Source organism: Bufo bufo, chromosome 2 (assembly GCF_905171765.1).
Source record: "Bufo bufo chromosome 2, aBufBuf1.1, whole genome shotgun sequence".
NCBI classification, from domain to species: Eukaryota; Metazoa; Chordata; class Amphibia; order Anura; family Bufonidae; genus Bufo; species Bufo bufo.
In genome coordinates this window covers 202,554,874-202,578,302 of record NC_053390.1, presented here as the reverse complement: position 1 = coordinate 202,578,302, position 23,429 = coordinate 202,554,874, and the positions used below count along the sequence as shown (strand labels likewise).

Genomic DNA, 23,429 nt, shown 5'->3' with positions numbered 1-23,429 from the left:
CATAGGGAAAGTGTTCCCCTTTGGACATCCCACCCTCTGTCCCTTTTATCTTATTATCTGTTTCTATCAGACCATTTGGATACTATTTCTACTAAACTAGTAGTGACCTCTATCTTTGGGTTTAAATTTTAATATAATCTAAATAAAGTTGATGTTTTAAGGGTCCTTTTTTCTGCAATTGATTTACTTTCTAGTTTCCAAGGACACCACTACTATCTTTGATATCTTTAGTTTTGGTTTTTGTAGCTTTACAGACTACTGTTGCACCGTGTATCGAACTATCGATATCCAATCGATACTTTTAGACCCTGGTCGATTCGATACCAGGTTTTACTATTTTACGATACTAGGCTGCGCTACTGCGCAGCCTAGTGTCAGTTAGAGAACATGGCTGGGGCTGCTCTCAGCGTGTGCCGTGTTCTCATCAGCAGCACAGTGGAGAAGGAGGCAGTCCCTCCCTCCCCCCTCCCCACTGTGACGTGACTGCCACCAATGAGAAGAGAGGGGAGGAGGAGGGGAGGCACTGTGGCCACTGCTCCACCAATGAAAATATTTAACCTGTTAATACAAATGTAGGATGCAGGTGCTGGAGGTATGACATACCCGGCCTCTATGCAAAGGCGCTGCGATACACCAAACCACAGTAATTAACTGCTCAGGTGCTGCACCTGAGGGGTTAATTGACGGGGATCGCAGCACCTTGTCATAGATGTCGGGTATGTGATACCGGCTGCACCCGCATCCTACATTTGTATTAACAGGTTAATTATCTTGATTGGTGGCGCCCTCCCACCCAGTATTATAGTCATTGGTGACAGTGGCCACATGGTCCCCTCTCCCCTCCTCCTCATTGGTGGCAGTGGCAGCTTCCCATCGGAGCCCCAGCAGTGAAATCGCAGGGCTCCGATTGGTTACCATGGCAGCCAGGACGCTACTGAAGCCCTGGCTGCTATTGTAAGTTCCCTGCTGCTGTATGCACTGAGCACAGGGCAGCAGGGACAGTGTAAGATCCTATTCACCCTAATAGAGCTCTATTAGGGTGAATAGGACAAGGGATTAAAAGATCCCAAGGTTCTAGCCCCTAAGAGGGGAATTAGTTATTAAATAATTTATAAACAATAAAAAAATAAACATATTACATATCGCTACGTCCGAAAAGTCCAAACTATTAAAATATTAAAAACATCTCCTATGTGGCGAAACTGCGCGATTTGCCATTTTTTTTGTCACCTTGTCCCCCCAAAGAATAGGGCCTGACATTCTATAAAATGCGGAATGCACGCAGCTTTTTTGGTGTTTTTTTTTTTTTTTTTTGCGTGGTATCGAGTACCGCAATACCTTTTCATGGTATCGAATTCGAATCCAAATTTTGGTATTGTGACAACCCTATTACAGCCCAATGGGGCTCACAATCGAAGTTCCCTATCAGTATGTCTTTGGACTGTGGGAAGAAACCCACGCAAACACGGGGAGAACATACACTGCTCAAAAAAATAAAGGGAACACTTAAACAACACAATGTAACTCCAAGTCAATCACACTTCTGTGAAATCAAACTGTCCACTTAGGAAGCAACACTGAGTGACAATAAATTTCACATGCTGTTGTGCAAATAGATAGACAACAGGTGGAAATTATAGGCAATTAGCAAGACACCCCCAATAAAGGAGTGGTTCTGCAGGTGGTGACCACAGACCATTTCTCAGTTCCTATGCTTCCTGGCTGATGTTTTGGTCACTTTTGAGTGCTGGCGGTGCTTTCACTCTAGTGGTAGCATGAGACGGAGTCTACATCCCACACAAGTGGCTCAGGTAGTGCAGCTTATCCAGGATGGCACATCAATGCGAGCTGTGGCAAGAAGGTTTGCTGTGTCTGTCAGCGTAGTGTCCAGCGCATGGAGGCGCTACCAGGAGACAGGCCAGTACATCAGGAGACGTGGAGGAGGCCGTAGGAGGGCAACAACCCAGCAGCAGGACCGCTACCTCCGCCTTTGTGCAAGGAGGAACAGGAGGAGCACTGCCAGCGCCCTGCAAAATGACCTCCAGCAGGCCACAAATGTGCATGTGTCTGCTCAAACGGTCAGAAACAGACTCCATGAGGGTGATATGAGGGCCCGACGTCCACAGGTGGGGGTTGTGCTTACAGCCCAACACCGTGCAGGACGTTTGGCATTTGCCAGAGAACACCAAGATTGGCAAATTCGCCACTGGCGCCCTGTGCTCTTCACAGATGAAAGCAGGTTCACACTGAGCACATGTGACAGACGTGACAGAGTCTGGAGACGCCGTGGAGAACGTTCTGCTGCCTGCAACATCCTCCAGCATGACCGGTTTGGCATTGGGTCAGTAATGGTGTGGGGTGGCATTTCTTTGGAGGGCCCCACAGCCCTCCATGTGCTCGCCAGAGGTAACCTGGGACCCGAGCGCTGCAAGGCAACAGTGCTAACCACTGAGCCACTGTGCTGCCCAGATATGCTCCCATCCAGACAATGGGGGAGGTTTGCAAGCTGTGTGTTTGTGACTTTTTAAATGCAACTTTTTTTTTAAAGTCGCGTATGCCTCTTTTAACGCCTCCCTCGCCACTTTCCAAGAGGGGTCGTGGCAAGGGCAGAAAAGGAGCGTGGCCAACAGCAGAGACAAATTCATCTTACTTTACACCAGATTTCTGGAGCAAATAAATCCAGAAATCTACAGCAGCCCTGAGCTGTCATAGATTTCTGTTAAAGGAGTTATCCGATATCTGAAATATCCACCCCCCAATGCCCGGGCCCCTTGTTTGGATTATACTCACCTGTTCCCCAGCACGCGCGTCGCTCCAGATCCCTGCGCGGCCGGCGCTGCATCTCCCTATCACTTGGATCAAAACATCCGGCAACGGGAGGAGCAGCCAATAGCAGGCCACAACGTTGACCAGCCTTAAGGGTGCTCGTCTCTGTCGCGGCCTGCTATTGGCTGCTCTGGTGAGATAGACCTCAGCCCTCCCACCGATCATAATGTGATGGCATGTCCAAGGACTACAGAAGTTTGGCAGTAGTCAATCCTTTGCTGTCTCTCGGTCCAGAGCACTTTGTGTGGAAACTTTTATAAAAAAGCAAACAACCGCACTTACTCCAACATATTTCCCACCCGCAGGGACCTCCTGAAATTGGCAGAACCTAACACATGTTCTGCATAATGTGATTTTGTTCCCAATGAAGCATTAAGCATATCCCACATCAAGTGTTGCCAATTTCTAGCCACTCCCTAGGGACATGTGATGTATTAGCGACTTTATTAATATTTCATTAAAATTTTATGAAGGTTTCATTTTTTCCCCCCCTGACTTTTCGGAGGATCGCTGTGAGGAATATTTTTCTGTCTGATTCAGCTTTGATGTTGGTAATTATTTAGTGGGAGATCAGAACTCGAGATCCCTTCTTACTGTTTTGTTCACATATGTTTTAACAGCAGGTTGGACAGCAACTATGCTTACATTGTGTGAATTCTGCCTCAAGTTGTTACGGGGCTTTAAGGAGATTATGGAAAGTTGAATTTAAAAATCAATTATTTCAATTTAATGGCCGGCTTCAGCGATGCTAACCAGTTTCATAGTTGCATTTCAAGCATCTGGTAATTTGAAGAAATGGCAGCACACAGTGAATATCTGCGAATAGCTGATATGATTCCATGTATCTGTCCGTTTCATTCATTGTCAACCTGCACTTCCATTTCAGCTGACATTTTAAATCAATATGTAAATTTGTTGGATTTAAGAGCAAATGGATATTATGGGATTACACCAGATTATGCTTATGTAAGTGCACTGTTACTCTCCTTCACTCCATTGCAATAGATGAATTTGTTCCTCTTGCTGAGCATCTCCGCTTGGTGCACCTGGCGCCCCCTGTGTCCTCACTATTGGCTCTGAAATCTCGGGCAAGAGGGGCAGTTGCTGGGCGGTGGTGGTGTTACTGGCGGAGCAGTGGTGCACCAAAGGGAGAAGAATTTAGAGGGATTAGAGGTCGGATTTTCACAAGAAAGGTATGGTTATGTTTGGGGGCACCTAACCTAAATGACAGTTTGCTTACTTTGAAACTGATTTTGGAGGTGACAGACGCCCCTTCAAGTGTTGTATATTGGTTCTTAAGTAAGATGATACCAGGACAATGATATTAGTGTAACGTCTTTTTCTTTTTAATGCTCTATTCAATGCTTATTAAACAAGAAGCAAATGTATAATGGCAATTTATACGTGTGTATGTATGTGTGTATGTATGTATGTGTATGTATGTATATATATATATATATAATATATGAGCAAACATAATGGTAACAAGACACATTAGGTAGAATTATAGTAAATATCCTGATAAATGTAGGGGGTTGTCTGCTTATATCAAGTTATCCCCAGGAAAGGTAGTCATGTACCCAGTGCCCCCCCCCCCTTCCAAATGAATGGAGCTTTAGGTCAAGCATGTGCACTGCCTTTTCATTCATCTCTGTGGGACTGCCGGAGATGGTCAAGTGTTGCACTCTACTGTCTCTGGCAGTCCCATAGAGATGAATGTAGAGGCAGAGTGCATGCTCAGACTGTCACTCCATTCATTTCAGGGGTCCCAATAGGATACCAGGCCCTTGTGATTGGTGGCGGTCTCAGCAGTTGGACCCCCCCATTGAACTAATAATTTGATATAACCAGAATATAGAATACACATTCAGCAGAGCAAAATGTTACATGTATTGGGGAGCCAGGAGGAAGTCTGGAGGGAGAGCTGTCGGCTGAACAATCATTCGGCTGACAGCTATTGAATGTGTATGGGCAGCTTAAAGAGGTTTTCTGGTTAAAAAAAAAAAAAGAATTAAAAATAATCAAGTGCCTGCGGCATGACCCTGAAACAGAATATTCATATTGACGTCCTCCGTGCTGCCCCTGCAGTCTCCATCTTCTGGTCCCCGCGCTGTTTACATCTGACTGCCATCAGCGGTGATGTGCTGCTTGTGGCCCAAAAAATTTCATGGGAAAACCCAATCACTGTCCTTAGCAGTGACCCGGCTGAGTTGACGTGTTTTGGCATTTATAGCTTGCTGGGACAGGAGAGGAAATGGGGACTAGAGCAATACTGAAAAAGCCGGGGTGGGAGATTGATGGAGGTGAGTAATGCTGCTTTTTTTTTTTTTTAACATTGTCAGACCTGTTTTGTTTTTTTTTTGTTTTTTTTATGTCTCAATGAAAAGCCAAATCCATCTACATCTGGGGGAGGGCTGACATTAGGTGGGGGTGAAATACTGTAGTTGTAGAGGTTAGTATATTTAACATTTTATAAGTGAAAATAAGGCTGATTAAAAGGTTATTTTTAATAAGTGGAGGATGTGATAGATCTGTGATGTACAGAAGTTTGGACATGTTTCCCAAATTTTCAGAAAAGTATGGTGGGCCGCCGCTGCTGTTTCTTCTATTCTGTATAATTGATGGATTTACTTATCCATTGGAGTAGTGATGGAACTATTAAAGGGGTTGTCCAGGATATTTTTTTAAGTTCTCTGTGAGACCAGTCATTGACTGCAGCAGCGCATGTGACCCCCGTCCATGCGGGAAGTTTACTGGTAAGGACTGGAAATCTGGTGAAGACAGCCCGGGAGAAGCAGAACCCGAACAGAGCGTCGGGGAGCAGGTAAGTATAGCTCTCTTCACAGGTCCTGCTGGCTGGTGATGGAGAAATAAATAAAAAAAATCCTGGGCTACTCTTGTAAGGGTCTCCAAATGGGGGGAAATGCTGTAGGTTCTGTACCAGTTTGTTGGTTAGCGTGTTGGCTGATGGGATAGGTATGTTTAGGGGAATATTATGTGGTTTAATTACAACAAAAAGTTCACAAATGTACCTGGTAACCAGCTTCTAGTAGGGTTGTATTAGGGAACATGACCACCAAGTGTGTATGTGTCCCTTTGACCTTTGTTCTGGACATGTAATGAGAGCAAATACTGACCCTTTTTTTGGGCTTTGATTGGTGTAGTATCAGGTGACTGTTATGGAATGAGATGGCAAATCTGATGTGGATTTTTTTTTGCTGGAGGACTCTGATTGATGTTAAGGATGTCCCATCAAATCCACATATGGACTAGCTCCATTGTAATGTATTTGGGGTAATCCACTGCTTTGCCATGCCGATTTTAAAATCCGCAGCACATTCGTCATTCCACACGTTTTTTTAAATTAATTTTTCAGCTGCATGCGAATGGGGCATAAAATACCTGTGTCATATGGTGGGTTCTGTCAGGATATAGCTGTGGAATCTGCACCTCAATCTTGACCGAATCCCAAACATGACCTAAGAATTCCAGACAGACTAATTAAACCATTCTTGGGCTCTGTTCATACTGGCATTATGGCTCCAGTTTTTATAGGATCGGAGACCGATATGGTCTCTCATAATCTGTTATGAAATGGTCTCCATTTTTTGTTCATTGACTGATGAGATTTTCAGGTTTAATCTTTTTTGTTATTAGTGAAGCAAATGCGCAGAATGCTATGGTATTCTGGCCATCAAAGTGTAAAAGAAACAGATCTCAAGTCCCTCGCTATGTTCAGTAGGACAGGTTTTTTAGATTCTAGTTCTTGCTTGGAGCTCCTAGTTCAGCTTGCTTGTCTGTGTAATCCTTGTGCTGTCCAGGGAACCCCCTAAAAGCTGTAATGTTCTCCTTCAAAGGATCTCTCCATTCGTGTTTGCTCTCTGGAAATGTTAAATGATATAGACACGCTCTAAATGAAACCTTTGTTCATGGTTTTCTCTGTTTCAGAACCGAACTGGAGCTGTTAGCCAACTGCAGTATGAACTCGGGAAGGTGCTCTGCGATGTCCATGCCTATGATGGTGTTGTCCTCGCTGGGTAAGATCAAGAAGTAAAAGAAACACCTTGTAAACTTATACAGAATTCATTCATTACTTAAGGGCTCATGCACACGACCGTATGTATTTTGCGGTCCGCAAAAAATGTGAATGACGTGCGTGTGCATTCCGTATTTTGCGGAACGGAACAGCTGGCCACTAACAGAACAGTCCTATCCTTGTCCGTAATGCGGACATGTTCTATTCTTTTGCGGAACGGACAAATGGAAACGGAATGCACATGGAGTAACTTCCGTATTATTATTTTTTGTGGACCCATTGAAAAGAATGGTTCCGCATACGATCCGCAAAAGAAAACGGAAAGAAAATCCATTCCTGTGCATGAGCCCTAAAGTTTATCAAACCAGGTATTTTGCCTGTGGGGCTAACCCTGCAATTTAAAAGCATACCGTCCTGATGGGGATTTGTGGTCATACATATGTAAAGTGCTCCTAGGGGCAAACCTGGGCCACTGGATGCACCTTGGCATCTGCACTCTGCAGCATTGGACGCTCCCCTTTTGCTTCATTGACAGGGCCAGGCATCAGGTGAGATGATGCTGCTGATGCATAGCCCTGTCAGGCAAACAAGTTTGAGAGTGTCCAGCATTGCAGAGCGGAGGCGCTAAGGTGCACCAAGTGGCTAGGGCCTCCCGTCAGTGCACTTAAGGCATCAATTGCATATGAACTAAAACACCAATTGCGCTATAACTGCGTTACAGATCATCTTAAGAAGGGTATGTTTTTAATCGGCAGGGTTAACCCTACCTGCCATTATGCCTGGTTTCAATAGAGTCAATCCTGCTGTGGAACCTGTCAGCACTGTGACATCCTTTCCCTTACCTCCCACTATGTTTCTATTCAGCTCATAGAACAGATAAGGAGTGGGAGATCACACTTACAGACACACGAGATGTTCACAAGCAGTGTAGAAGCAGTTCTTTTACCATGCTCAGGATCTCCGCTAGCTCTGACACCCCCCACTTCCTCTCAGTCAGACCCCTAGTGGCCATGACTTTACAGCTTTTTTCAGGTTGATGCTGCAGGCAGATTATTTACATGAAGTGATTTAGAAATTTGCTAGTTAGACAATTCTTACATCACAAGAAGAATTGGATGAATTATTACATTGAAACATAGCTTTTATTACCCTTAAACTAAAATAAGTAATGGTTAAATGTGCTCAAAAAAGGTGAGAAAATAAAGCAAAAAAATATATAAGAAAAATTGTATAAATATACCAGAAAGATACAAACATCTAGATGGCAAATTGAAACATTCTTACCAAATCAGACGTATAGGAGAAGCCATGTATCTACTGGATCATTGTCCTTCTTGATAACAACTGTATGGTGGAGTGGGAACTCCTTGAGTGTGCAGGTATTCTTCAGGACAAAAACTAAATTACCCTCAAAACATGACCCTAGGTAAGTACGGGAAGTGGGCTGGTAGTCCCTGCCTATCAAATACGGAGCACCCGCCCCGATAGAGGCAACCCCACCAGGAACCTGTCCTTGGAGGGGACGTATCCCTAAACGTATCCCTCACTACTAGAGATGAGCGAATTTCATATTTTGAAATTCGTTCACGCTTCGTTTGAATTGAAAGAGGGTTCTTAGCAATATTACTTTTTTATATGGCTTTCACATGGTTCAAAATTAAAAATTAATCCATATTGACCCTCACCTATCCTCCATAAATGCTGTTCCAATGCTGCTCTGGTTAGCACTGCTCTTTACTTGCTGGCCCTGACTTGAGACGCTGGAGACCAAGAAATGCCTATCGCCATGATTATCTGATTTGGCCTGTCCTAACATTTCGGGTGTATTGAGCTGGACCCAGGAAGTCGCGAGCAACGGAGCAGCATTGGGATGGCAGGGGAGGCGGATTGGCGAGTATGGCTTCTTTTTCTATTTTTAACCCACTTTAAGCCATATACTATTAGACAACCCCTTTAAGACCCAATTCATTCGGAATATGATCAGTGAAAGACTGACAAGCAACTCCCTAAGTAACAATATGTTTTTGATTAATTTTTGATAGATTGAATCCATGAAACTAGTCGATTTCAGTAATTTTTTTTGCTTTTCGGAGACGGGCCATTCTTGCGTCTCTTGTTCCTATTTCTCTCACTCTTCTATCCTTGTCTTTCCCATTCCATCCTTTCTTTATTAATTCAGAGAGTGGACGATTTAGCGATTTTTATTTTGTACTGAACCACATATAATGTGGTAGAAGGGTCTAGAGCAGGGGTGCACAACCTTTTCTGGTCGGTGGCCACATTGTCAGACTGAATCAATGCCCGAAAATAAAACTAATTTAAATACTGTATTTCTAGCATACTAAACATACAGTACATACCATAAATGTCTGGTTACATTTCCAGGACTCTCATCTAATGGGAGAGTACATGAAAAATACATGTGAGCATAGACAAGACCTAGTTAAGTAAATATGACAATTGCACTCCAATTTCAATGCAGAAAGGTAGTTCTTTAATTAGAATAGGCAACTTCACAATATGGTGTGACGTTTCGGTCCAAACATGACCTTTATCAAACTCAGGTTGCCAGGTGGAGAAGCGGATAGTGAGCAGGAAAGATAGGTGGAAAACTTCACCCCAGAAAAGCTGCATAGACAAGACCTAGACAAGCCTGTCTTTTTACCAGATGGTTGGGAGCCGCACAGAATGGCATCACAGGCTGCATGTGGCCCCTAGGCCACAGGTTGTGCGCCTTTGGTCTAGACATTTTGAACCCGGAGTATCTTTGCAGCTATGTAATCTGCCGTTGGGTTACTGCTAACCGTACACCACGTTTGCCAAGTTCTCTTTTTGTTTGCGTGTATAACACTGAAGCAAATAATGACTTTTTGATAATGCCTTGTACTTGTAAAATTGTTTGTGAAGTGGCTATTTCTTCTTTTTCTGAGCCACCAAACAAGGTGTATTATTAGTAGAAAATTAGTATTTTGCTTGTAACGTAAATTCTAGACTTTTTCATTTTCTCTTCAATATTATTCATTTCTTAGAAAGGAGGTTAAGAATCTTCAGAAATGCAGATTTTCTTATTGATCTCGTCCAGCTGTGCACATTTCTTTGCTAAGAGAAGGCGAATCTTGTGTTGATCATTAAAGTTTCATCAGGCGGTTACGATGCTTGTTTTCTGGGTCAGACCTCCAATCCCTTTTCATTTGAGACACAGTTGGCTGCGGTTACCTCACTCCCAATCAATGTTGTATACACTGGCCTTTCTACAGTTACATTTCCCGCAGGAGCGTCTTAAAGCCACAGGGCTTTCTGTCTTATATTCTGAGAACATGATATCTTTTTGTAAGAGTTCACTTTGGGACATGACTTTTTTTTGCTCCCTAGGTGTCACATTTGCTGTGTTATTACTTCACTTTTTTATTATAGATTTTGTGTTGTACACAATTGGATTTGAACAGTAGTCACAAATGATAAAATATGACTATATACGCCTCTCTATTACATGCTCCAGCCAGACTCCAAACGTACAGTCAGGAGCTCGAAAACGTTCTGTAATTTAGTACATATAGGGAACGATTACCTCTCTTATTTCCTCAGATTTTGAAATTTATCTGCTTATCTCCATTAGGGCTGAGTTTGTCTACAGGGAGTCTGAGACACACCTTCTGTCTGATCATTGGCGGTCTCCTCCTCGCTGCAGATCTGACTCCTCAGATTGGCTGTGGTGTATAAACATAGGCTCACCAGAAATTATGGAGAGATGATTTCTGGTACCGCCTAATGGTTATAATTCAAGGATTATGAAATTAATAGAGAAAAAGATGATTATCGGGCGACTACCACTGCCACAATGATGGGAATGAACCTTATAGGAGGGTTGCTTTAGCAGTGAAATTAAAGGCTATGAACATTTTCAGAGGCATTTTTTTCATGATTGCATTTTACTCATTTTGGGCTAAAAAATCATTGTTTTCAGTTAGCTCTTATTAAAAATGTTCAGCCGTTTTTGAGATACAATAAAAAAATCAGTCTGTTTGCAAGGTGTTTTCTTTGAATCCCATCATCTGACGGCTTGTGTAGCCATATTCTTATCCGTTTCTTAAGAATATTAAATAAGTATTTATCAGTTCAAATGTTTAGAGATAAAAGATACACATGAGCTGTCAGCTGATAGATTCAAAGAAAACAGTAACTGCAGCCTCTAAACAGACTGATTGATTGTTAACACCTAAAGGACCTTGCGATTTAGTTTTAGCATTTTTCACTCCCCGCCTTACCAGTGCCATAACTAGGGATGAGCGAATCGACTTCGGATAAAACATCCAAAGTCGATTTGCATAAAACTTCATTCTAATACTGTATGAAGCAGAAGCTCTGTACAGTATTAGAATGTATTGGCTCCGATGAGCCGGTTATTGCTTTGCGCAATAACTTCATAAATTAATTTCTATTGTAAAAAAAACATTTCCCGAACTCTGCTTTTGTTCCAAAGTACCACTTGGAACCGAACCCGAGTTCGGGAAATGTTTTTTTTTTACAGTAGAAATTTATGAAGTTATTGCGCGAAGTCTCGCGGGACTTCGCAAAGCAATAGCCGGCTCATTGGAGCCAATACATTCTAATACTGTACGGAGCTCCTGCTCCGTACAGTATTAGAACAAAGTTTTATGCGAATCGACTTCGGATGTTTCATCTGAAGTCGATTTGCTCATCCCTAGCCATAACTTTTTCGATCACATAGATGTATGAGGGCTTATTTTTCTGCGGGACAAGTTGTACTTTCTAATGCCACTATTTAATATTGCATATGAAGTAGTGGGAGCTGGAAAAAAAATTCCAAACGCAATTCCGCCACAGTTTTATGGGTTTTGGTTTTTATGGCGTTCCGTATGCAGTAAAACTGACCTGTTACCTTCATTCATCAGGTCAGTACGATTACAAAGATGACACTCTTGTATAGTTTTTTTTTTTTGTGTTTTAACACTGGGAAAAAAAATAAAACCTTGAAAAAAATAGTTTTTTCTTTTTATGACTATATCCTGACCCCTATAAAAAAAAAAAATAATTGTAGTTATGTGTACAGAGATGCGTGAGGGCTAATTTTTTTGTGGGGTGATCTGTATTTTTCAGTCATACCATTTTGAACTGTATGACTTTTGGATCACTTTTTATAAAAAAATTTAGAGGCGAAGTGACAAAAAATGGCGAATTGGCCATTTAGATTTTTTTTTTACGCCATTCGCCATATAGGATAAATATTGTTATATTTTAATAGTATGGGTGTTTTTGCACACGGTGATGCCCATGATGCATTATTTTTTTTATTGTTTATGTATTTTTATTTTGGAGAAAGGGGAGTGATTTGAACTTTTAATATTTTTTTTTTAAAAACTTTTTAAAACTTTTTTTTAAAGTATTTTTAAAGTCACCCTGGGTGACTATAACTGGCAACCATTAGCTTGGCCATTGTGTTCTGTAATGGCTATATAGCCATCATAGAAAACACAATTTACTATATTTACTATATAACACCTATATTCCAGTATTAGCTAGCGGAACCTTCTTGAGTCTCCAAACTAATACTGCCTTATAACAGGTTTCCGCATTTTAGCCGCACGTCTGCACTGCTCAGATGCCGTGGTCATATTTGATCGCTTACATCCGGGTGTCTGCTGTTTGAAATTGCAGAAACCCGGCGGCTATGGCGCCCTCTGCACGCATGAGCAGGCGTCATCATTAAAGTGGCGACTTCCACCGTACATGTTTGGCGGAGCTCAGCAAGAGGTTAACTGTTGTATCTCAGAAACAGCTGAACATTTTTAATAAAGACCAATTGAAAAAATGATTTTTAGCCCAAAATGAGAACAATGGACTCATAATCATTGCCCCCAAAGGTGGCCATAGCCTTTAAATCAAAATGGTCTTCTGAAATTCCATAGATACATTTCAGGAGATCCCATTGATGAAATCTGTAATTTGGGACCAGCATTGAAGGAAAGGGCTCTATAGAGCACTCGAAAAGAACTTGTCTTGTGCTTCTTTTAGTAAATAGTGAAATAATATTCACTGGGAAATGATGCTAGATGCCATTTTCTTGTGCTGTTTCTCACGAAATGTATGAATAAATTGACAGCTGAGCGTTCTCATTGACGTATTACGTAAAAAAGTGTATTATTTAATGATTGTGCACATATTATGTTACATAATACAGTTTTTTTGGTGCTGAAATATTGTAGTTGTATTTCTTGGGTATAATATTACGGTATATAATACTTTTGTTTCCATATCTTTGTAGTATATGAGAACATAAATGCAGCCTCCTAAGGTACCTGCTAAGAAAATCAACCAGTGCTGTCCCATCCAAATACTTATTTGTTTTGCTGCAGGTTTCCCGCACTAAATGCTTCTCTCTTTCCATATGCTTGTCCTCTTCTTTTCTTATCCAAAGACATGACATCACCATTAAAAGATCATATTACTAAACAAAGAATGGGTTCCAGTTACAGTAAGTGTTCAGTGAATGCTGACAACTTCACCCTGAAGCGTAGTATAAGCAGAGAGATGTAAGATATCTTTACAGAAGCCAATTGTCTCATCGCACCCCACCCCTTTGCTGGCCGCTATCTCTTTCAAAGGAGCTTTTAGATGTCTTGGGGGTTTAGTAATGTGAGATGGCGGTTACCTTAACAAAGAGTGGCGGTCGGTCATTGTTTACAATTTATATCCCTATGTAAAAGTTACCTTGGCACATGGCTACCTCAGGCGCCTGTAAATCAAATCAAATTGGCCTACATGGCTTGGTTCTTCTCTGTTGGTTGTAATGGCCTGCTCGGCATGGCCTGGTTCTTCCTTGTTGCATGTAAGTGCCTTCAACAGTTGTCGAAATGTAAAGGATCCGCTACCGCAATTCACTATTTCTTATTAGACAGCACAGTAAGCATTTTGCAGACTTTTTTAATTTCTGCTACTTTTAACTGTGCGGTTACTAAAAAGATTGCACAGATATCACAAGCTCTACTGTAAGGCTACATTCACACGTCCGTGGTGTGTTGCGGACCCGCAAATTGCGGGTCCGCAACACACCAGCCCGTCACCCCCATAGAAATGCCTATTCTTGTCCGCAAGCTGCGGACAAGAATAGGACATGCTCTATCTTTTTGCGGAGCTGCGGACCTAAAGATCGGGGCCGTGCACCGCAAATGCCGTCCGCATCCATTCCGTCCCCATAGAGAATGAATGGGTCCGCACCCGTTCCGCAAAATTGCAGAAAGGATGCGGACACATTTTGCGTACGTGTGAATGGAGCCTAAGGTAGAGCAGTCACAGTGCATCATTTGTATCCTTTATTTATGGGCCACCATACCTTTTACCATGCTTGTGTGCCATGTCATATTATTAAACGATTTCTCAGATCTGAAATGTTTTTATTCCTGTCTACGTTTTTTTTCTCTCTGAGAAATGAAATTATTGCTCTGCAGGGTTGATTGGTTTTCTAGATATATTTATTATAGGTGATCAGTATCATATTGGTGAGGCTTTCTGCTTCTGATATTGAAGACCTATCCGGAGGATAGAACATTAACCCTTTGCCTCTGCAGCAGTGGAGTAAGTAGAAATGACTTGGCCCCACAGCAAATTTTTGAATGGGGCTCCCCCACCCCAGTAAATTATTTGCAGCCCCCACTCCTGTGGCTAGTCAAGATCGCTCTCTCAGACCAAGCCAGGCAGCAGCTCAGTCCAATTCCTAAAAGGGCCCCTTCTGAGTTTGGGCCCCAAAACAGCTGCTTCCCCTGTAACTACACCTTCTCTGCAGACAGTTTGACCTTAATGACCAAGCCCTATTTTTCAAATCTCATGTGTCACTCGTGTGGTAATAACTTTGGAACGCTTTTACTTATCTAAGCCATTCTGAATTTGTTTTCTCATGACACATTGTACTTCATGTTAGTGGTACATTTCAGTTGATATGTCTTACCCTTTATTTATAAAAAAAAAATCCTAAATATACCTCAAGACGGAGTGATACCTCATAAAATAGTTACTTTACATTAACCATATGTCTACTTTATGTTTGCACCATTTTGTAAATGTCATTTTATTTTTTAGGATGTTAGAAACATTACAATTTTAGTAGCAATTTTTTTTAATTTTGAAGAAAAATGTTAACTACTTTTTTAAGGACCAATTCAGTTATGAAGTCACTTTAAAGGGGTTCTCAGGGCTTTTAATATTGATGACCTATCCTCAGGATAGGTTATCTATATCAGGTCATCGGGGGTCTGACACCAGGCACGCCCGCCGATCAGCTGTATGAGAAGACGGCGCACGCAGTGTGCATGTGCTGTCTCCCTTCTCGCTGCTGCTTTGCCATAGACATAGCAGCAGCAGCAGGAAGAGAGATGGGATCTGATATTGATGACCTATCCTGAGAAGAACTCCTTTAAGGGACTGACATAATAGAAACCACCCAAATGACCCCATTTTAGAAACTACACCCCTCAAATTATTAAAAACAGTTTTTTGAAACGTTAGTAACCCTTTAGGTGTTCCACAGGAATTAAAGTAAAATAGAAGTGAATTTAAAAATGCCATGAGGAAGGATGTTTTGCTACATCCGAAACGCGTAGTATTTTTATGTCTATTTTTGTAACTCTTAGATGGGTTTAAAGCGCTAACAATAAAAACAATGCAGTTTTAAACGAGTGCCCGAGGATTATTCCGGATTCATCTTCGGTTTTTATTGGTACCATTTTGGGGTACATATTACTTTTTTGATCACTTTTTATACCATTTTTTGGTGAGGTGTGCAAAAAAATTGCAATTCTGTCAGTGTTTATTTTTATGGGGTTCTCCATGCGGTATTTATGATATGATAAGTTTGTTCTGTGGGTCGATATGGTTATGACAATACAAAACATATAGTTTTTTAATGTTTTACTACTTCTTATATCTTGCATCACCATATACTAACATCCATAAAAAAAATTTAACCAATGTAACTGTAGGATTTTTTTTTTTCATTTTTTTTTTTTGTGGGAAGGGCTGTAGTTTTTATTGGTATCATTTTGGGATACATATGACTTTTTGATCACTTTTTATTCTATTTTATTGGCAGGTGAGGTGACAAAAACAGCAAGTTCCTCATAGTTTTTGAATATTTTTTTTTACAGCGTTCACCACGTGGGATTAGTAACATGATCTTTTTATCTCAGGTTGTTACGGACGCAGCAATACCAATTATGTGTAGTTTATTTTTTCATTTTTAATCAACTATAAATGAGCGGATATGGGAAAAGGCAATTTTTTTGTTTAAATTTTTATGAATTTTTTTTTAAACTTCTTTTATTTTCACACTTTTTTTTTATCAAGTCCCACTTTCATTTTGAAGATGCAGTGGGGTTGATGACTGTACTATACTCTGCAATACTTTTCTCTGGCAGAGTGTAGTACTGTCAGTTTTACACTGACACTAAGGGTCCATTCACACGTCCGCAATTTCGTTCCGCAATTTGCAGAACAGAATTGCGGACCTATTCATTTCTGGGTTCGCATTTCCGTTCCCGGAAAAAATAGAACATGTCCTATTCTTGTCCGCAATTGCGGAACGCACATTGCCGGTGTCTGTGTTTTGCGGATCCACAGATCCGTGGATCCGCAAAACACAGTACGGACGTGTGAATGGAGCCTAAGCCTGATCAAAACCCTCAGAGTCTGTCAGGCTTAGATACATGGCAAGCCTGGATGCCTTTGTTAGGAGTCCGGTTGCCATGGCAATCATCGGCCCTCTGCCATCGTAGTGCTGCCGCCAAATGGGGGAGAGAGGGAGACCCTTTTCTTTGTTGATCCCATGGATGCTGCGGGTGGCTACTGACCGCGACAACTAAGGGGTAATGTGCCCGGGATCAGTGCCAGCACCAATATTGGTCTTTGCAGCAGAGAGTTGGCTGTATGTTACAGCTAACATTTGATGCTGATGGCAGCGGCTCCGTTCCTGAGGCGCTGCCATCACAGCCGCACAGTGGGCAGACCACATGGAGGGCAGTAGGGGGCACTAGGTGCACAAAGGTGGCCATGCCTGATCTCAGGCTCTGATCTCCAGAGTGGAGATCAGAGCATGAGACCGGTGTTGTTACACTACCACAGTCTGCACAGACTAACCAATCGGAGCGATCGCCAACTTCTCCTGCGTCTCTGCTCTCAGTAAGAGCGAAGACTCTGAGGCTGTGGCACTTTATGGTGTCACAGCCCCGGTTAACAGTTCGGGCGTAGCTGTATGTCTGATTACAGCAAGTTACATGAAATCTGGACGTACAGCTACATCCATTTTCAGCAAGGGGTTAATATCTAGACACTAAAAAGCCACTTTAAGTGGTCAAAGAGGGTTTTGAGCCCTCTATCTGCAGGTGTTTGAATGAAGCAGTGGTCATGTATGCGCCCTACCACTCCCTTCAGTATCTGTGGTGCCAGTGGAAACGTTGAGTGCTGTACTTGCCGGTGATTGGAGCCCCTTTCTATTGATTCTGGGGGTCCCAGCATTGGGATCATCTGCGATCATGTATTAGGGAGAGAATGACAAGTGTGTTTTTTTGGTTTGCGTAATTCATATCTTTGGCAAAAAAACACAGACCTAAACCTCAACAGAAACACCAACTGTGAACTCTTTCCCACAAAAGCTAAAGACTAAACTTTCCAGTTGTTAAGACTTTCAAATGTCAAAGACCTAAAACAGAGACTTTGTATTCAATCAGGATGCTTTAGTCTTTAGTCTTCTTTCTTTAAAGGGGTTGGCCCACAAAAGTATTCTAGATTTTTCAAAGCAGCACTTTGATCTGAATACTTTTCTACTTGCATGCAATTAAAAATGTTGTATAGTCACTGAGTTATTCAATAAAATCTATTTGTATAGCGCTAACTGCTGTTCACTCTGTTTATTATTGGCGTTCCTCAGGGCTCAGTACTAGGTCCTCTACTTTTCTCCCTCTATACAACCCCCATAGGACAGACTATCATTAGATTTGGCTTTCGATACCACCTCTATGCTGACGACACCCAACTACACACTTCGTCCCCTGACATCACCCCTGATTTACTCCAAAACACCAGTAATTGTCTGGCAGCCATCTCTAATATCATGTCCTCTCTGTATCTAAAACTGAACCTCTCCAAAACTGAACTTCTTGTCTTTCCCCCATCTACTAACCCACCTAAACTTGATATTTCAATTTCGGTCTGCAGCACTATCATAACTCCTGTGCAACATGCCCGCTGTCTTGGGGCCACATTTGACTCTGCTCTTTCCTTTGTTCCCCATATTCAATCACTTACACGCTCTTGTCGTCTGCACCTCAAGAATATCGCCAGAATCCGCCCTTTTCTTTCTGTGGAAACTGCAAAAACTCTTGTTGCCTTGATTCATTCTCGTCTTGACTACTGCACCGCATTACTAACCGGTCTCCCTCTCACTAAACTCTCCCCCCTTCAGTCTGTTCTAAATGCTGCAGCCAGGCTCATCTATCCATCCAACCGCTACACTGATGCTACTAGTCTGTGCCAGTCACTTCACTGGTTGCCCATCCACCACAGAATACAGTTCAAACTTCTCACCCTCACCCACAAAGCTCTCCACAGTGCTGCACCTCCATATATTTCCTCTCTAATCTCCATCTACTACCTGACTCGTGCTCTCCGTTCTGTTAGCAACCTAAGATTAATATGCTCCAAAATTCGTACCTCTCACTCCCGTCTTCAAGACTTTTCTCGAGCTGCACCTACTCTCTGGAATACTCTGCCCCGGAATATTAGGTCAATTCACAACTTTTCCACCTTCAAACGTGCCATAAAAACACATCTTTTCAGGCAGGCTTATCAAGCTACCTAAAATGACTTTTCCCAGACTAAACCTTCCCCCACCCAACTCCTCTGGCCTAAACTCGATCCTCTAGTAGTCCCAAACGTCCCAGTAGTCCCAGTTACGTTTGTTTTGTACATGAACCCTATGAATTTGTAAAGCGCTGCTGAATATGGTGGCGCTATAGAAATACATTTTTTTATTATTATTATTCTTTGGACGCCCATGTTCAGTGAGGTGGATGTCACGGAGGTGGATGTCCATGCTTCATCTGCCACCAGCCATGTTTTCTGTTAGAAGCTGTCACAGTTACAGGGATATAGCTGTAATAGAAAGAACAAACCCCACCACCACAAAAAAAGAACGCACCCCTCTAAGCTGGTAGCTTAAAATAAATCTAGCAGAGCAATTGAAGCAATGAATGTGGAGATGTTTTGATCCATGTGCGGTACAGGGCTGGTTCTAGCTTTTTTTAGAAAGAGATTGTCAGACAGAAAATATCACTATCATACAGGACTTAAAGCAATCTTATAAAACGTATTAAATATCTTTATTTATTGCAAGCAAAAAAAAAAAAATGCCGAAAATTAAAAGTGCTTATTAAAACCAATTAATATTTGACAGTGTGAAATACAGGATCAGGCAAATCCAGTATACACCCCAATAACATGTAATAAATAATTACAGCAGTGGGAGATATGCATTAATTGATGTATTAAAGCATTTGTATTCATAATTATACTATAAAATCCATCATAAATGCATCATAATGTATGGTCCATAGTGTGCCAAAATGACCCTCACAGATTGTTCCACATAATTAACCCAACACAAGCCATGAGATCGCCTCTGAACCACACTGTCCACCACCCCAACGCGTGTTCTGCAGTCTTATACACTGGATCTGAACAGTTATTCATTATGTATACATACAATTACTTTATTCTATTGACGAGTAAACCAATGAAAGTGAATTGTCTATTACAGAGGGATTTTCCCTGGTATGGGGCGGTGTATGTCGAAATACCGGGCCATATCTTAACCTTAATTCTCTTTTATATGCAGTAAACATGGCTCCAGTTCACCTATAGTGAACTTAGTTCAGGAAAAATTGTCTTATTACACTAAGTTTTACATTTTTAAGAAGAAAGGACATTTTAAATGCATGGTATCCAGACTTTCAGAAATATATTGTGAGACAACTGTAGTTTCATAAAACATCTAACATGTCAGAAGTTTTTATTATTTGGGATCCAGGCCCAGTGACAGCCCCTAGCTGTATATGACTTGGTATGGCGGTAACCATGGCCAATGCTGCTCTACTCCTTCTGGTGGGCATGGCTGACGCTTTGCTTACCCACTCCAGAGTCCCAGCTGCTCCTGGCCACCAGATTTTATTGGATTGCTGAAATCATTCCTGCTCTGAACTAGATCTGTCTCTGACTGTGGTTTTGCCTGATCCCTTGGTGTTTCTCACCGGTGTGTCTTGATCGTCCTGGGTCATCAGTCACTTGAACAGATACTACTGCAAGAGGTAGTGGCCTGATAGTATACTAGCAGTGGAGTCTAGATCCCTGTGCAAAGATTAAAGGGTGAAGACCAGAGGGGCTACTTTGAAGTAGCCCCAAGTCTGATTTGTTCAGATGACAAAGTGGATCCACATCCACTTCATAACACGGCTTTAAGTTTAACAAGTAACAAAGACTTCAGTTCGTACATAGCTCAATGAAGGGACCCAACATATGCCACTGGTAGCAAAGAGAAATTCTAGAGGTGTCAAAGCCGGGAACGCACCAATTGAAACATCTGACAAGTCTAGGACACGTCAGAAGCTTTATAAAGTGATTGTTACCCTCTAAAAGTTATGTAACTTTGCAGACACATCACCTTTGTTTACACTGATCCTGAGTTTCAGCATGCACTATAACCCAGAGCTGCATTAAGGCCCCTTTCACACGGGCGTTGCGGGAACACGCGCGATTTTTCAGCGCGAGTGCAAAACATTGTAATGCGTTTTGCACTCGCGTGAGAAAAATCGCGCGTGTTTGGTACCCAAACCCGAACTTCTTCACAGAAGTTCGGGCTTGGGATCAGTGTTGTGTAGATTGTATTATTTTCCCTTATAACATGGTTATAAAGGAAAATAATAGCATTCTGAATACAGAATGTTTAGTACAATAGGGCTGAAGGGGTTAAAAAAATAATAATAATTTAACTCACATTAGTCCAGTTGATCGCGCAGCCCGGCTTCTCGTCTGTCTCCTTTGCTGAACAGGACCTGTGGTGAGCATTCATTGCAGGAACAGGACCTGTGGTGACGTTACTCCGGTCATCACATGATCCATCACCATGGTAAAAGATCATGTGATGGCCGGAGTGACGTCACCACAGGTCCTATTCAGCAAAGGAGACAGAAGAGAAGCCGGGCTGCGCGATCAGCTGGACTAAGGTGAGTTAAATTATTATTATTATTATTTTAACCCCTCCAGCGCTATTTTACTATGCATTCTGTATTCAGAATGCTATTATTTTCCCTTATAACCATGTTATAAGGGAAAATAATAATGATCGGGTCTCCATCCCGATCATCTCCTAGCAACCGTGCGTGAAAATCGCACCGCATCCGCACTTGCTTGCGGATGCTTGCGATTTTCATGCAACCCCATTAATTTCTATGGGGCCTGCGTTACGTGAAAAACGCACAAAGAGGAGCATGCTGCGATTTTCACGCAACGCACAAGTGATGCGTGAAAATCACCGCTCATGTGCACAGCCCCATAGAAATGAATGGGTCGGGATTCAGTGCGGGTGCAATGCGTTCAACTCACGCATCGCATCCGCGCGGAATACTCGCCCGTGAGAAAGGGGCCTAACAGTTCACCTGCAGAAGTCTGGACATACATTCGTAGTGGCAGTAACTCAAGGACAGTTAAACATAAGTAATATTGTACAATTACCAAATTCTATATAGCAAAAAATATGGTATCAGTAGCATGAGAAAAAAAAGGTGCCCTGAAAAGTTGCATGTTCCTCTTCAGCATTGCCTCCACATGGACTTGTGGTGGATTCTACTGTGGACTGCCAATAATAATGTTATCACTGTATATGAACCATTAATGCACAAGTATTCAGCTTGATGCTTATGTCACTTGGTTGACGTTTATATGGGGGGAAAGTCTAAGCTATTTATCCCAAGTTTTTTTCTTTATTGTTATTTGCTGGGTGCCAGAGAGACCTCTGTTTGCACAGTGTTTTGGACGGTGGCTTGAGATTCTTTAGACATTACAATTTATGTAATTATAGATTTAATCTGGAAAAATGTTCAGAGGGAACATTCACTTTAAGCTTGCCTTAGACTTAAAGTGTTTGAGTTATCCTAAAATCCTCACAATACCACTAGATAACTTAAAAAAAAATCATCCTATTCTCTCCTATTTATTCCTTATTATTTTCAGTGCTGCAGCTCTAGTCCTCCTCCTGTTTGTATACTAGCCTCAGTGGTGATGCAGCCAATCACTGTCCTCAGTGGTATAAGGCACAAAAATGCTGAGGACAGTGATTGGCTGCACTGGTCAGGTGCCATTTACCTGCACATCATGCCAAAATATACAATGCATTTGGAAAGTCTTCAGATCCTTTCACATTTTTGTTATGTTGCAGCCTTGTTCAGAAATTTTTAAAAAAGTCAAGTTTTTCTTATCAATTTGCACTCAATACCCCATAACGAGAAACTGAAAAAAGAATGTTCGAAATCTTTGCTAAGTTATGGAAAAGTAAAAATGAAAATCTTGCATTGAAATAAGTATTCAGACCCTTTACTAAGGACTAGGTTGAAGTACCTTTGGCAAGGATTACAGCCTCCAATCTTCTTGGGTTTGATGCCACAATGTTTGCATACTTGGACTTGGGCATATTCTTCCATTCTTTGCAGATCCTTCAGTGGACAGAAATTTTCAGGTCTCTCCAGAGATACTCTATTGGGTTCAAGTCAGGGTTTGTCTGGGCCACTTAAGGACCTTCACAGAGTTGTCCCTGATCCACTTATGTTTTGTCTTGGCCATGTGCTTAGGGTCATAGTCTTGTTGGAAGGTGAACATTCCTCCTAATAATGTGGAAGGGGAGCAGTAGTAATCATAAAAAACATAACTTTTAATGTATAAAGGCAAAAAAAAAAGATATAATAATGCCCCTAAATCAAAAAAACCCATTATAACACAGAGAACGCCAGAAACATGTATACCATCTTGCGCATATATATATGGTAACCAACAAAAAAGGCTGGTAAGAAAGTAGATGAACCTTACCAATCCTGTAGTTGTGCCTGATGTGAGTGTAGCTCGAAATGGAGTGCAGCGAGCGACAAATCTCTCCTGACGCTCCTTATCAAGATGCTCCCCTTCCACATTATTAGATTTTCTATAGCGGTAGACTGTGAAAGTTTCACCATTACTTTCACAGTTGGGCATTCCTTCAATGTTTAAACCTTCCTCCTAGTCTTAAGGTCCAGAAAACTCTGGATCAAGTTTTCATTAAGAATAGTTCAGTAGTTTGCCCCATTTAGCTTTCCTTTAACCCTGACCATTCTACCTGTTTCAGCGGCTCAAAAACACCCCCACAACATGATTCTGCTACCACCATGTTTCACTGTAAGGGTGGTATTGGACAGGTGATAAGAAGTGCCCTGTTTCCTCCAGACATGACAATTAGAATTGAGCCTGAAAAGTTCAATCT

The 23,429-nt window shown here is 41.8% G+C and overlaps 1 protein-coding gene across 2 annotated transcripts in view; it reads left to right on the top strand.

The window, feature by feature from the left end:
- The window catches only part of FBXW8 (F-box and WD repeat domain containing 8), a 143,419-nt gene that overhangs the window by 39,729 nt on the left and 80,261 nt on the right, over positions 1–23,429 (top strand). For both annotated transcript variants that reach the window (XR_005776142.1, XM_040416037.1), the window contains exon 4: positions 6,775–6,863. Coding sequence is in view for 1 of the 2 variants with exons in the window: in XM_040416037.1 (XP_040271971.1) it covers positions 6,775–6,863 (89 nt within the window). In the remaining variant the exon portion in view is untranslated. The remainder of the gene's footprint in view (positions 1–6,774; positions 6,864–23,429) is intronic.